Source organism: Zootermopsis nevadensis, unplaced genomic scaffold (genome assembly GCF_977971745.1).
Source record: "Zootermopsis nevadensis isolate Lab colony 2312 unplaced genomic scaffold, Znev_1.0 Znev_ptg000017l, whole genome shotgun sequence".
NCBI classification, from domain to species: domain Eukaryota; kingdom Metazoa; phylum Arthropoda; class Insecta; order Blattodea; family Termopsidae; genus Zootermopsis; species Zootermopsis nevadensis.
In genome coordinates, this window is record NW_028259149.1 from 9,125,564 (window position 1) to 9,141,739 (window position 16,176).

A 16,176-nucleotide genomic window follows, 5' to 3' on the forward strand; every position below is an offset into this window, starting at 1 on the left:
ATATTTCTAAGCATTATTCTCTTCGACGTCACGTTGTATAATTTCGGTTTATGTAGGCTAATAAACGTTGCGAACGGGATGTTCACTCCAGAACCCTTAACAACCTACTCTCGTCAGAATGAGTGAGGGCTATGACCTTAACCTCTATGTAGTCATAAATTTAGAAATGTTTCAATCCATAAATTAATTCGAATTTCGGTCATTGACTCCTCTCAAGGTACTTTTTATTGCAAACTTTTTTCAAAGGTTCAATCTTCCTTGAAGGTTTGACAGCCTGAATAATGCAGTGTTATTATTAATGGCCATGAATTGAAGGAAAATAGTGATCAGCTATGAAATAAGCGTAAGATAAAGGAGACAACTAGTGTTTGGGGTAGAAGAGTTACGTACGATTTGGGGAAGGAAAATGAGAGACGAGTAGAAGTTGTTGTTAGTAGTAGTAGTAGTAAAGTAAAAAGAGCTAGAGTAAACTGCCCGTCAAGAATGACGGGACATTACGAAATAATCTTGTTTTCATATGCAGTATCACAACAAAAATAAATACGCCTAATTTTCATAATCTGTGCGTTTCCAATCACTGCAAAGCAGTGCATTCTCTCATTCCAAAAAATCTATAAATTAAGTTAATATACATAAACTTATTTCACAGTTCCTTGGACGAACTAATCCTCTAGTGTTTTATTTAATCGCAATAAAATACTAACCAGCATATATTCAATACGTTACCTTTAATTTGTTAAATAAGAGCAACCTGATAAAGACGGCGATTAGTCATCGCCCTGATGATGGAGGCAGCAAGTACCTCTGAAACGCCGGTAAACTTATACGAGACTACACGGCACTTCAACACATAACATAGTCATCTTCCTAATCGCCGCTGTGAGAACCTCAAATCCTACTTAACCTGACCAAGTTACCAAACGTTTACGAAATGATTTTCTGAAGCTTCATATTGTTTATTCTTACTTATTTTAATTTCCATCAGTAAGTTTCTACTTACATTATTCCCCTCTCTGTTATCGTCATGAAACCAGCCATTCCTTATACACATTAAGCACGGACGTTCAAAGTTTGTAAATGACAGTGCTAAGGGAACACCCATCTGTCCTCACAAGACATATAATTAGCCGCGCATACATTAAGCAAGAGAAAATACGGGGAAAACAGCTAGAACAGGTAGAGTGGGAGACGCGCACATTATATATATATATATATATATATATATATATATATTTACAGTGACGTAATCATGCATATATCATCGGTGCACCAAATAAGTATATCCTTATCGCAAGCGATCCAACCTCATTATGAGCCTCGTACTTACAACAGCGAGTTTCCGTACTTAGACATGGCTACCCATAAGGTAAGCTGACTTAGTCTTGCGGCATAACTTATTACGTAGGTCATCCTGTTGTGGCAGGGCCAATTCAAACGGAATATCCTTAGAAATATCAATTTTCCCTAAACCCATGCAGCCTTACATTTTAATACGCAGACAACTGATAGCTTGATCAACATCTACTACGTACAGCTATTCTCGGATTATGATGTCTGTTAGGAGAACCTTTTACCCCTTTTAGACACGGAGCTGCGAATCAGATGATGTTCGTTTGGGTTGTGACGCTGCAGCCCTGAAGATGGAGATATATTTCTCCGAAACGTAGGTATCTACGCACGAGTCATTATGGGGTCACAACCGAAAAGAACAATATCGTCATCTTCACCGACTTGAAAACTTCAAAACTAAGGGTACATTTCTCTTCACTAACAACGAACGTATAAAAAGTACATTTCAATACAATCGTGTACATTTTAAATAAAACTCGTTACTTTTTCAATACTCTACTTAGGATACTTTGTAAGCAATTGCACCTAACAACGCCAAAATGAAAATAATGGGTCACTTATTCCCTTCAGTGCTTCCATAAATATAGTCCACACTACACGGATTCTACTTAAAAATCTAAAGCCTGGTTTTTCAGTCAACAGTTACAGTAGAGACGGGTGTATAGTAGGAGCCACAAAATTTCAAATGCAATGCAACTGACGATACTAACGTAGACATGCTTAATAATACCGAAGAAGAATTACAAATGACTGCAGTGTGGGAAAATCAGCATTGTATTACTTACAGCCATTATGAAGAGATTTTATATTTTTCCTTTGAGTAGTTAAATTAAGTTCGGAGCTTAATACATAATAATAAGACACTCATAAAACTAGGCTCGTTCCCATAAATATCTGCATGGATTAGAACCCTTCTGGACAAACAGTCGCTCAGTGCTCGCTTTTATGGAAACTGAGAGGTCATTACCATGTTCACAAAAGCCCGCCACTAATCCCTATGCTCACACCTATTTCTTTAAGATAAATTTAATATCATCCTCCCATCTACGCCTATCCGTAACTAATTAATGGATTTAGACGAAATCTGACAATGATGCCTACACAGAAGTAGATAATACTGGTGTTACATAACCCCTATTTTAAATGGAACTAAAATTGTCGTGGTACAAAATATTTTTTTTTACATAACATAAAACTTGGATTTCATTAAAGTGCGACTCTTATTTGAAATGTTCTTCCATGTGGTAAACATTCGAAATACGAGGGCAATTTTCTGACTCTGCCCCATGGAGTTAGGTTACTCTCCATGAAAATCGCTTTGCGTTCTTGATCAAAACATAAAAATACGGGTACATTTTCAGAAAATGTTTGTTTCTATAGCAAAATCTCCTTGTTTGTAAATGAGGCTTTAAATACAAAAAGAAGAAAATATTCCTGATTATACCACCTCTCTAGCAATTACAATAATTGGACGTAATTAAAAACGTGTTCTCAATTATAGTGTGTCAACAAAATATATAGTTTCAAAACAAAAGAAAACCGACTGTTTTGGCATCCAGGTAAGAAAATATTGCTAAGAATCTTACCAATTAAGCATTTTTGTTAAACCAGTATCAATTAGTGTTATTTAATTTGCTCGACCGAGAGATTATTTATCGAAAAAAGAACCATAGGAAAAGGTCAGTAATCCCACTTTAACGTCACGAAGAATAGCGATCCTAATAATTTCTCCAACACAGTTTACAGCGCATCTGTTTTATTTACCTTTTTAAGAATATTTATTGGCGAGCTTTCGATAGTCTTCCGAACACGTGACAGTCTACTGTGATGGCTGAAGATGTCCAAGGGGTAGTCACCTTTCTGCTAGTTCGCTGACATGCCATTAAACTAAACACATAACATAAATCTTCCCATGCGATGATGCTTAACGGATTCTAATTCCCCATCTTGGAACTCAAGTGTCCATTGCGTAAGAGTAAATGCGTCGACAGTGACAGAAAAAAACGCAGTTTCCAACCAATGAGACGTAAAAAGTAAAGTTTGTCCCACTATACGCCATGTAGGCGTTTGGGGTGAGTGGAGGTATAGCTCCTCTCTTCCTTGACCCCGGCACTAGATGGGGGTGAGTGGTCAGCATCACGCCCCGGCCGGCTTTACCCCCGGGAAAGGACCCCCGGTACCCATTGTAGAGGAGGCTGGGTGGGCCCCAGAGACGTAAAGAGAGAGAAATACGTTTTCAGAAATCATACGGGAAGACAAAAGATTATAAGACGCAATGCACTGTTCGAAATTAATTTCTTCGCCACGAATGAAATTCTGATTTGTTTATGTGGTTACAAATTCTTTAACTTCACCACATTTGAAGAATATATTAGCTACATTTTATAAAGATATTATCAAGCAGTCTGGTGAGACAAGCATAAGTATTTAGTTTTTTCCACGTATATTATCACCAGAAGAAAATAGAAGCTGATATTTCCCATTAAATTTCAGCAATTATTTATTTTCTTAGGCCTTCCTGATGGCATGTTTTAAAGAGAAACTAATGAGTGCAAAGCAATAAAGCATCTTGTTTATTTATGTTGGTTAAAAAGGAAGCGTACAGCCAGAGTGGCAGGGGCAGGCCGCGTACGTTCAACACAGCATAACAATTTTGTTTTATTTTCAAAATGTATTCTTGAAAAATAAAATTCATATCTCTTATAGACTTAAAACCGGGGCTAATTCAATATCACAACATTTATTTTAATAGTCCTAATACCGCAAAAACTATAAATCTTAAAACCTAACAATTTACTTGATTCTTCATATTAATGTAACCATCATTGCACTAAACATAATACAAAAAACTTCATAAATCGAGAAATCACTTTTCGACGCAAGACGTTGAACTCGCAGTGTTACCGTCCATTATAAAAGTCGCTCTCCATCAAATATATAATTATTTCCAGTATTTTTACCTCATACGCAGCGCAATCTTACAAGTGATTATACGTTGCAAGTTACTATTAAATCACAACATTTGCGATTTTAATGTACGCCCACTTAAGAATCAGGGGATAAAAAGTAGTAGTAGTACACGAGATAAATTAGGTTTACGTGCTTTGAAAGACCTTCACGACGCGTCATTTCCAGTTCTGGGCTTCATTTTCGCACTTAAACTTCCTAAAGTTTTAAATCATACAATATTTACGAAAACTTGTTCAATTCACAAATCCCCAAATTACTTTCATTCTTGCATTTAAATTTTCAAGTTAATTAGTGTACAGCTAAAATCAACAAAATAGACACTTAATAAAGTCCTGGCATAAGCCGACAATACGGATGTCCAATAAAAGTATGGAACGGTTTTAAACCTTATAACTTTAACAGGTCAAAATCTTCATCAACGTTGCTGTTGTAGTAGTTGTAATTAATTATAATACTAATAATTACATTTTTAAAATAAAATATAACAATTACTAACAGGTTCATAAAATATATTAACAATATTGATTGTCGTATTTCCTTAAAATCGGCACTGAAATCGGAACAACGCTATAACTTTACGACAACATTCATAATTCGGAAATAATAAATAGATAATTATTATTTTATTTCGTAAACAAACTGATATCAAACTATACACTTAAAGCTGAAATGAGTCTTGTCGATTACGCGAAGCTGTGGATAAGAACTTCAGAGAATATGGACAGTGTAACAATAAATCAATTCTGACGTAGCAATTGTTCTCCCACTGCATCTTACATAAGAATACAACTGTTCAGAGTAACATATTATATACTGCCATTTCGTGTTCGTTTTAAGACTTTATAAAGCCCATGTCAGTTACACGTAGCCATCAATTCCGCCCACTATTTCATACACGTGATTGCAAGAAGAAACTTAGAGATAAAAGGAAGTAAGAAATAAAAGTATAGGACGCACATGAAAGAGAAACATCAATCAGAGTGGCGTAGGGTAATTAGTCGCCAATATGAAGAAGGCAGGCCTACGTATTATAGCAACGGAATTACCTGGCATGTATGTTCTATTTTCACGAGGCAATACAAATGATGTAAGATGTCACGTACCTAGTTTGAGTGATGGATGTGAGAATCTACGTACTGGTGACGGTTTCAGAAATACAGAACACTATAAAGATGCTAATTTAACACAGGTATCTTCTCACGTGTACACATAAATGCATCAAACACATGCAGTCGAAAGATGTATTACCTATTTAATAATATACAGTTAACTTGTCAGTCTCATGTAAAAGAAATAATGCGAAAATATTCTATATAAATAATGACAGACGCACAGATTGAAGAATAAAAAGGAATTTTCAAACATTAGTCTGTATTTCATGTGTGCAATTGCAATGCAAGAAATGTACAGCATTGTACGATTAATGTAACGTGTTTTCTGTAAGGATGAAAGATGTATGAGATGTATATATGTGGTTTTCAATACTACAGTGATGTACGAAAATCTTGTTCTAAAATAAGACACCGCAAATTAAATTCGTATTGCTTGTATTTAGTCAACTATTAAAACCAAATGGAAAATACAAGAAAGCGAGAATAAACACAAAACAGAGCTTCTACAAATGACAGAGTGCATCCTGCACATTTTAGTTGATACATAATTTTTCTTCATTATTTCCGTCTAATGCCTTTATACCTTGGCTGCCTAGAGCACGCTAAATTTCGTATCACTCTCTCCTGACCATTCCTTTTTTTTATATAAACAGTACAATATATTTAGAAATATATTCTGACAGTAGGTGCGTTACAGTTGGTCTTCTGGGCTACAATAGTGCCGCGTGATCTTGTAGGCAGATACCAGCGTTTCGGGAGAAACAAATAACTTAAAACATTGTTTTAACTGCATTTCATTACACATTTAGGAATATAAATTATTTTATCGGAGTCTTCTGCTATCCTGTGAGTTCACTTAACCTCAAGCATTTTAAAACGAATGCATAGCGATGGGAACTTCTTGGAACAACTTCTACGTACGATGGTACGACTAAGACGATAATTCAATGATCCATTTATGTTCACTATTTCAACTGTTTCCTACTTACGCGATCCAAAAGGTCTGCACAGTCTCCCTGTTTATAACCATTACCACACAACATACAAAATTAGTACACATGTTCATAAACTTTCACCATAGAAAATGTCAATTCATATCTCCAAAGGTTTGAACCCGGAACCTATCAAATACGAAGCAGTACTGCTAACCACTCGGCTGAGACGTTTCGTCGTTAAATACAGAAAAAAATTACTTTATTTCAATTGTCTGAATATTATAATTTCAGCTATTACCTGTGTCTCACAATCTCTGCTAATAAATGATGAAAATTTGAGTTTCGAGGAACACTGTTTGAAAACCACAGTCGTCGCTTGGTCCGAAAAGCGTTCAAGAATAAACTGAACCACATTTAGCATACGAGTAGCCTATATGCTGAGACAGAAATTTCCATGAATGAAAATAAACATTTATTCACGGATACTTGAATACCTTAATAGAACATAATTTTAAGAAGAAAAATGAAATTATATGAATAATTTGCTGACGACTGACAGCAACGTCACAGTTCCCCTTCAGTGGCACATAACAGTCTTCGAGCCGAGGATGCTTCCTCGAAAACTCACAAAATTTAAACTAAATATTCTCATGCGGCAAAGTATACTTCATTGACCGCGACTTTACACTGTACTCATTTAAAAATAAACTGAAAGGTACAATGCAATGAAGTCAGTTTCTTGCACCTACATCTACTAGGTATACTAATTTGTCTCGTCGTCTGACAGACTCTCGTCAGTTTTATTTTTGGGTAAAGATTTTGGCAATGTGGGCAATAAATCTTCTCAAATTCTTACATGGCATCCACAAACATCAATGACGGAGAAAGAATAATAAGATTGGGGGGGGGGGGGGGAGCAAAACAACTTCACCGTCAGAACCTCGATATGTCAGCACTGAAAGGAGGGAGAAAAAATTGCAAATAAGAGTCTACACCACTGAATGCCTGTCACAGAAAACAAATGCACATGATACTGCGATGGTACCTCCTTTTCACTTGGCAAATCACAAGAAACAGCATATCAGACCTGTCATTAATAGACAATAAAGTCCGACTGATTTAACAGAGTGTATGAGGCCCACATGGGCTACAAAAGCTTTAAATAAAATCAAACTTGAAATGGTCTTGGTGATAACTGAAAATGTTGATGCTTACAAAAACATTCTCACGCCAGTAAACTGGTCCATGGCTACATAAAGAATAATTCCTTTCTTCATAGTTCGCGTGGGTAGCCTAAGATGCATAGACTACTGCAAAAATACGCTATACGCACTGTAAATTTCACTGTAATTCAGGAATTAAATTTACTGCTTTCTTCAGTGGCATTAAACCAGACTCTTGGGGCAGAGGAGAGGATAAGAAACCATTGACCTGGCGTCTAAATGTGACTTTAAACATGCTGAAATATGCAGCCGGCCAAGATGGTTATAAACACTTGTTTTAGCTTTATTCGTCGTATGTTTCCTTTTAAGCCTCAAAATCTTATAAAGTCACTATACTTTTGAAGGAATGATCCTCCTCTGTCTTCAACTAAATATTGGGGGGAGGGGGATTCAGACTTCAAAGCGTAGTGATATTCTTAAAACTTCTTAAAAACAGAAGAGAACAAAGACAGTAGTAACAAAAGACAATCGCCAAGGACATTCTGGGAAGATATGGTTATAAATAGTTGTAATAAACTGTTAAAACCCTCGGGCACATTAAAAGGGCTTTTAGTTAACAGTTTATTACTCAGAGATTAGACTTGACTTCCGTCTTACACCTTCACATGGACACTAGAGCCCGAAGGGACAAATAAATAAACCTGCATATGAAGTCCACCTACACAAACATACACGTGCAATCTATAAGAACAGCAGTAATTATAGATACTATTCCTTACATAAATAAATCTCTGGCTATAGCCTAAGAAAGTCAGGCGGCTAACCTTATTTCACCGGAGAGTCTATGGCGGCCGATGAGGAAGGTGTGAGCTCGGTCCATCATCTGTTTCGCCCACGGCGGCTTGATCCACACCAAATTGCTGAAGTGGCCTGCATAGGCGGCAGGCATCATCCAGTTTTCGATACTCAGCCGACTGCATCGGAGGAGAGAGCAATTAATGAATTAAAACGAGTTCAGTGTCGCACATGTAATTTCCCTTCCCTTTTGAATCATACTCTACAAACTACAAGGCCTGATAAGAAATTACTGTAGGGTAAAATGGTGATTAATATTGATGGTAAGCAAGAAATTTTATATGGACTGGTGCAAATGTCAGGACACATTTGAAATTAAAACGCATATAAATACTAATATGGCTGCCTTCTGGGTTTTTCTTCAGTGTAACCTTATAGAAGTTTACAGACGTTTCAGGTGTGTTTCCTGCCTCCGTCATCAGATCGCTAGCCATGGACGTAGGCAGTAAGCACATCTTACAGTTTCGATGGCATACTTGATGGTGTTATGGTAAAGATATTAATTTTGTGTGTATTTCATTTGCATACTGTTACCATTTCTAAGTACATATTCCTCCCAGAATTCAACGTAAGAACCTCCAGATTAAAGCAGACACAATATGTTAGTAATGAATGCAATTAACCACTTAAGCCTAATTACAGAGAGTAATAGAGAATTAACACTATGACATTTCAGTGGCATGAGCACTTTTGACAACATCTGCCAGTGCCGGAGACCTGGTGACTCAATATAGGTCACGGGTATTAAAAGTTCCATTTACATGTATTAGTGTCTGTAAGTCCTAAGGGCTGTCAACAGTGCTGATGGTGGTGTTTACTGCTACACGAACCTGTTATGGTAATTTAGCATTTTGGGCACTGAAATTATCATGAGAATAAAGAATGACAGCTGAAGAAAGAACGAACGGGGAACATTTTAAGCCTGTTTTAGGTTATCAAATGGACAACATGCAGTGAACTTCAAGAAATGCAGAGCTGAATAACATGAAGACAATCAAAGTGACTTCAAAATCTTGAAGACCTTCACTGAGAAACTTATCACCTATATTCATCTTTTCAGAGGTCATAAATGATTAGAGATTCATTCCCCCACGCATACTCATGGTGTGGTGCTTAATAATAAGCACGAGAAAAACGTTTATACTATATAATATTCCTTTACGTCAAAATCAGTGTCTACTGAGGGCCGCACAAAAGGAGGTGACTGTTTCGAAGGCCATCACACGGTTGAGAAATATCATAACCGTATATCTTCATTAAATCCAGGCTTAAGCATAAAATATATGGCTAGTTAATATATTTTCCCCACAAGCACACACAAATTTGTACGTCACCGAAATATTTCCACTTTATTTAACTGAAATGTAAAACAACGGTACTATATACTAATAGCTACTTGAGAGGTACCGTATTTGAAACTCAAAATTAATTAAAATCGGGACATTTTGAGTCGTATATCGCTTATGATTCGAGAAATCAGCCGGGCTGCATGAAATATTAAGGAAGCGCCTGCTTTACTGTTACAATAATTCCACTGCGCTGACAAGTCTGCTTTTTTGCTTCTTAGCAATAAAACATAGCAGCACTATTTTTGGGCATCATTTCGAACTTTGGAGCTGATAGATATTACAACATAACAGTTGAGGACAGTCTGTTCATCGGGCGAAATTAGAACAAGTGGTTTTCCTGTTTCACGAACAGACAGCGGAAGATAATCAAACATGCAAGAGCTATTCGTTTCCACCCGAGGGAAAACAATGCCCCCCTCCTCTCTGTACCATCCACAAGTCCATTATTCAGTTATAGGCCTATCCTCTCGCCGGGAGAGACAGTCACATGCCTAATGCACTCAAAGCAGCCAATCAGAAATAAGAGAGGTTTCTGTAATCATCATATTTATCCCTCACCTTAGTAATCACTAACATCATGGAATTTCTTGAAGCGTGACAATGGCTTCCACTGCAAAATTAATTCGCCATTTTCTTTCTTTTCTTTAACTCTTATTCGTAGATAAATTAAACAATAAACATTCAAATTTGTCTGAGTACAACAATTACAGATCGCGTTATAGACAGTGACAGGCAGATGTTTTGACGACGGAAGTACTGTAGAAAAAAGAAAAATCTTCCAGTAGAAGACATAAAAATACATTAAATTTCAGCGGCAATCAGTTTTGAAATCTATGCCTTAAAGATATAACTATGCCTTATACCCTGCACCTGACAGTTTAGGGCCAATGACAGTTTCAGAATTCAAGACAATTGTACGGCGTGTAAGTTAAACGTGGAAGAAATCTATTTACATTCCTGGGTACGAAACCGGCGATCAGGAGTGCTACTTATTATTTTCAAACCGGATATGACCGCTTCTTTCTTTCAAAATCTTTTCCACACCTGCAATTACTTCTTCGTTATTAAATATATGTACTTGCACAGGCGCTGAAGAAATTACCTGCTCTTGTGAAATCCGAAAGTTCATTATCGCCTTCCTGAGCCAGATTAATCCATTCCACCCCTCCCCCCTTAGTCTGTTTCCTTAAGATTCATTATATTATTACCTTACCGTCTACGCGAAACTCATCCGAGTGTCTCTTCTCTTCAGGCCTTCAAACCATAATTTACTACGCATTTCTCATTTCTTACATCCATAAAGTTTGTGCCCTCGCCCAGTTTTGTCGTCCTTGATTTTATCATCTTAGTATTTGGTGAAGAGCAGATTAAACGTTACAAAGCACTTCATTATGCAACATCCTCCAGCCACCTGTCCAAAAATTCTCCTCAACATCTTATTCTAAAACACCCCCAACCTCTGTTACTCCTTTAATCTGTGAAACAAGATTTCACACCCATACAATGAAACAGGTAACATTAAGAAATTCTAATTATTTCACTATATCACCAGAACAGGAACATCACGGGCAATAAGGCATGAACATCTGCAAATATATGTAACTTATTCCACCTGAAGCAAAACGTTAAATTTCTGTATTTTTCTAAGGCCACTTTATCCCCGGAACACACCACACCTTCTAGTACAAGCATTTGACCGTAAACATATTCACGTGACTGGAGGGTCAGTTCCAAATTATCGGATCGGTGGTGACATGTATAGTGATTAACAATGATGAAAACCTATATACACCATGCTGGTTGCAAGATTCAAAACCGCGACCATATGGTTTCCAGATCAACGCGCTAATGACCGCAGCTATGAGACCTGCCAACGTAAATACAGCCGAGAAATGTAAAATAACAGTTTCGAGAGCAGCTTAATGAAAAAATAATTGAACGTATTAAACAATCTTGTACTCAGGACAAAAGCTATATTACCGGTAGCTTATTATTTGTACTAACTTTAATTTGTGTAAGAACCCTTAATTTTGTACAATTTGGATCTAATTTCCAGCCAGACTAAACTCAGTTGTTATAGAATAGAATTAGGTTAAAATGCAGAAAATTACATATTCACGTGTGTGAATACTATTTTATTTTATTTTTCAAATATGGTGGCGGAACGGGATAAGTTGGTGCACGGGGAAAGTAGGCGTTGTATATCACAAGAGTCACAAAACGAAAAACTTATGCACTGTAACTTTATAATAAATTAATGCGGATAACATACTCAGGCAGGTTTCACTAATACTGCCCGTACTATATTCAGACTATGAGAATGAAAAAAACCAATAAATATCTAAACACTTTAAAACCCGTGTCCCATTCTAATGTTTAAAAGTGATTAAAATGATTAACGACATACACGGATAAATGAATTAATGGTTACAGAAATAACAATCTAGCAGGCTATTATAGTTTCGTAATTATCCTGGAGTACACATGAAGTTCTTCATTCCTTAATTTTCTCCTCTTGCAGGTTCAAATGTTATCTTATGCACTTTTCAGGAACACTCAATATTTACGTGTGTTCAAGTAAAATAACTTTATAACGCGGCATAAGAAAACGAGAGCAAATACTTGTGTGTTGTCTTAACGTTTCTACGTTGCAAAAGTCTCAATGAGTGAGCTTTCAGGTTCTCACGACGACGAGTATGAAGTTCGTCTTCTGGGATGTTGCGATCGCCCTGATGATGAAGGCAGTAAGCTCCTCTGAAACGTCTGACTTTTTTTCACAGACTACAGGGTGCAACATCCCAGAAGGCAGCCATCTCAAAGTCTGAATGCGTTTGGTAGGCACGGATGTAGCAGGATGTGATGCAATGGAATGCAAATGTGCTAGGACAGACAGGACGTGACAACAGAGGTCGGCACGCGTGCAAGCTGAAGATGCTGCTAGCTGATCCGTCGCACTACATCACAACAGTGGAATACGGCTACTCGTGTGACTTCAATGCCTTGTGCCGCCCTTACACGCTCGCATTTTTTCTGCGTTGCTTCATGAAGACAGCAGCTTCCATCGAAGGAATCCCACCGAACGTGAAAACGGCTTAACCCTAAGCCGAGTCACATAAATTCTGCGTATTCTTAGATAATTAGATATTTAATAAATAATATCAAATTTTAGTGAAAAAACTGAAGTGAGGAGATTACATGGAGGATAATATTAAAACGGAAGATGTGAGGGTATAAATTGGATTCAACTGATGAGATTTGGGAGTCTTGCGGTGATGAGTATGAAAATGGCTGTCTCATGGGATGTTGCGCCTACATCATCAGTCAGGGATGTAGTAGACTTCTCTGACACGTCGGCCAATATGATCAGATTACACTCCAGAAGATAGCCAGTTCTGGATTCAGATTTTATCAGTTTATGGTCCGTTGGCGGCTTGTTGTAAACATGGTAATGAATCTTCATGTTCCACAGAAGGCTTGAGAATCTCTTCGTCAGTTGAGCAAATAATTATCATAAGCTTCTCCAAAAGGATTCTGTTCTATGGAGTCAGTATCCTCATATTACTATACGTCTCTTTCTTCCACCCTTTCTTTATTCTCCTCTTTGTTCCTATCTTTCGCTTACCGCTGTCTTTTCTTCTGTACTTTTCCTTCTTTCCTTATAAATGTTCCTTCCTTCTGGGCATTTAATTTTTCTGCGTTTTACAGCTATGAATTTGGCAAACTATTAAACAAAACACTAACTTCTATACCGTTAATTAAAATTACTGAAAAATTCAGCCACAGAGAATAATATGAGCCGACCCTCACGGGACGGGGTGCACTTGTGCTATTTTTACATTAAAATTTGCAGTGGAGAGTAAGGTGCCAAGAGGTCGGGCTTACTTCAGATAACATCGCCATTTCACGCCTTACGCATTAGCTCCATCGCCAGGCATTTGGTTGTACGAAATAACACAGAAAACGATACAACAAAAAATAATATAAGATAGTAGTATATTTTAATTTTCACCGGAAAAGAAGTCCTACGAACCAGCGTTAAATGCGCAACTCCCAGTCTGTGTGCGTCACCCCAATTAAGTCCGATTATTACCAATTTGTGTGAACACAGTTCCACACTGTTGTCTTCATAGAAGACTATAAAACCTTCTACGTAATCCACTCACTGTTTCTCTATGCATTAAAAATTTTCTGTCGGCAGAACTGATTAAAGAATTTCACTTTTACCGTCTTTAAGAAATGAAACAAAAGAGAATATGTTTTGCGCTATGGTTCCTACTAGTAAGCTTAAATATAAGTCTGCGCATATTATCACTAAATTATGGCTTTAAAATTGATTTTAGACTTCTAAATAACGCACAAATAAAGAAACAAGCATTGTGCCTACCACAACATCAAACAGTTAAGGTGCCGTAGTTTACAGTTGGTGTACTGTAGCTATCATGTCATTTCAGTGTTAAACAGCTTCTTCTGTATATGGCAGAACAACTTCAGTGTAAGAATAAAGTTTTCACTTTCCTTCGAAGAAATCTTATCCAATGCGGTCCATTTCCTGCTTCATAGTTCAGTGACTTATTAATGACGTAACATTTGAGTGGAACAACAGATTCAAGATGACTACAGGATAAGAAGACGGGTGTTTACCAATATTTCATCATCACAGCGTCGCCCTGATGAAGGAGGCAGCAAGGACTTCTGAAACGTTGGTAAACTTCTACCAAATTACACGCGCTACAACCCACAATCACAGCCGTGAGAACCTCAAATCTTTCATGACTAGAGGCTGATACAAAAAGGTGGCCTTAGAAGCCGACGCGCCTCTAAACCCGCAAACACAAGCAACAAATACGTCTCATTCTAATCAACAGATATCATTTGGTAAGTGTCCTACATATTTAAAAATAACATAGTTAATAATTTCAGCACAGTTAGTGGCATTTATAACTTTTCTTGACAAAAAGAAATAATCGGGCTATATGATCATTCGTAATAATTATACAACATGAAGACAATAGCCTTCTGGGATAATGCGTCGTATAGGGCGAATCGCCCTGATGATGGAGGTAGCAAGTACCTCTGAGACGCCGGTCAACGTCTGTGAGACTATGTGGCGCAATATCCCAGACGATAGCCATGTTCATACTCGCCGCTGTCAGAATTTTTAATATCACATTAGACAACAGTTTCGGTCAACAATAATATACAACAAAAAATGTCATAATAAATAAGCAATTTTATTTTCTTACGGTAATGGTAATATCACTGCAACAGCATTCACTTGTTATTTTGCTATCCACTTATACTCTAGACCAGTGGTATTCAACCTGGGGTACGCGAAGACATCTTAGGGGGTACGTGAAATTTAAAGAAAATAAATATATATTTTATGATAAACACTGAATAATCTGTAATGTAATTTATTTAATTTATTTTAGATGTAGATTATATACTATGTATAACTTGAATTATACACCAACAACTTTGGGGGTACAAAGTTGAAGAGAAATTATATCTGGGGGTACGTGAACAAAAAAGGTTGAATACCACTGCAATAGATTATTCATTTGGAAATTCTAACAACATGTCGACTTTGCTTTGAAATGATTAGTCTCAACATAAACATGTGAATTTATCCTGTTTTCGCCACCTAGTCAGAAACCTTCCTTTCCCTTTACATTCAAAATACCATCAAACATTTTTATGAATAAAATAGAAATCTGAACTGAAAGATGTTATATTCCTCTAAGAAAAAAATTCTCCCGTGGCGATGAGGGAAAATTAGGGACATACAACACGCACACGAAGAGCGGCCAACTAAAAAGAATATTAATGATACCTAAATACATGCAGCAACGATACCTTGGATCAGAAACGAAAAACCGGTAGCTTCGCAGATACGATTCAGACAAATAGCTTAAAGCAGATGCATAGAATATGTAAATAGCTCCAACTAGCAGCTAAACAGAAATGAAGTCTTTCTGTATCTGACGTACGCTCACCGCCAACAGAAATGATGAGGTCGAGGGGGTAGGAAGAAGTCGACTTGACTGATCTGGCAGTAACAGCTCCAGGTAGCTGGGATAAAATCAGAACGAAGATGGAATTCTTAGAACCTCTCTTACAAACACGACACTACTCGTAAAACGCCCACAGAGTATGGAAAAAATGAAAGGAAATACACAGCCCACCGGACATGGATTGTGATCGCGTATGTCATAGTTAAATTATTCTACAACAAATGCATTGACTGTGGTATTCTGACGAGAACCGACGACTGTTAACAAATGGTGAATCGATACGGAAGTAATCATGACTTGTTTATTTACTAATTTAATTACATTATATCAAGCGCAAAAGTTAAATATCGTCGAATAAGAAAAGTTTAGGATGATTATGAATGGTAAATTACGAGGGATATTGAAGGAAAGGCCTGTGGACTTTTTGA

General features: G+C 37.0%; 1 protein-coding gene across 6 annotated transcripts in view; it reads right to left on the reverse strand.

Annotated features, from left to right (window-relative positions):
- The window catches only part of MESR6 (misexpression suppressor of ras 6), an 841,969-nt gene that overhangs the window by 802,263 nt on the left and 23,530 nt on the right, over window positions 1-16,176 (reverse strand). For all 6 annotated transcript variants that reach the window (XM_087350337.1, XM_087350339.1, XM_022083379.2 and 3 more), the window contains one exon: window positions 8,355-8,504. In XM_087350337.1, the coding sequence (XP_087206463.1) occupies window positions 8,355-8,504 (150 nt within the window). The remainder of the gene's footprint in view (window positions 1-8,354; window positions 8,505-16,176) is intronic.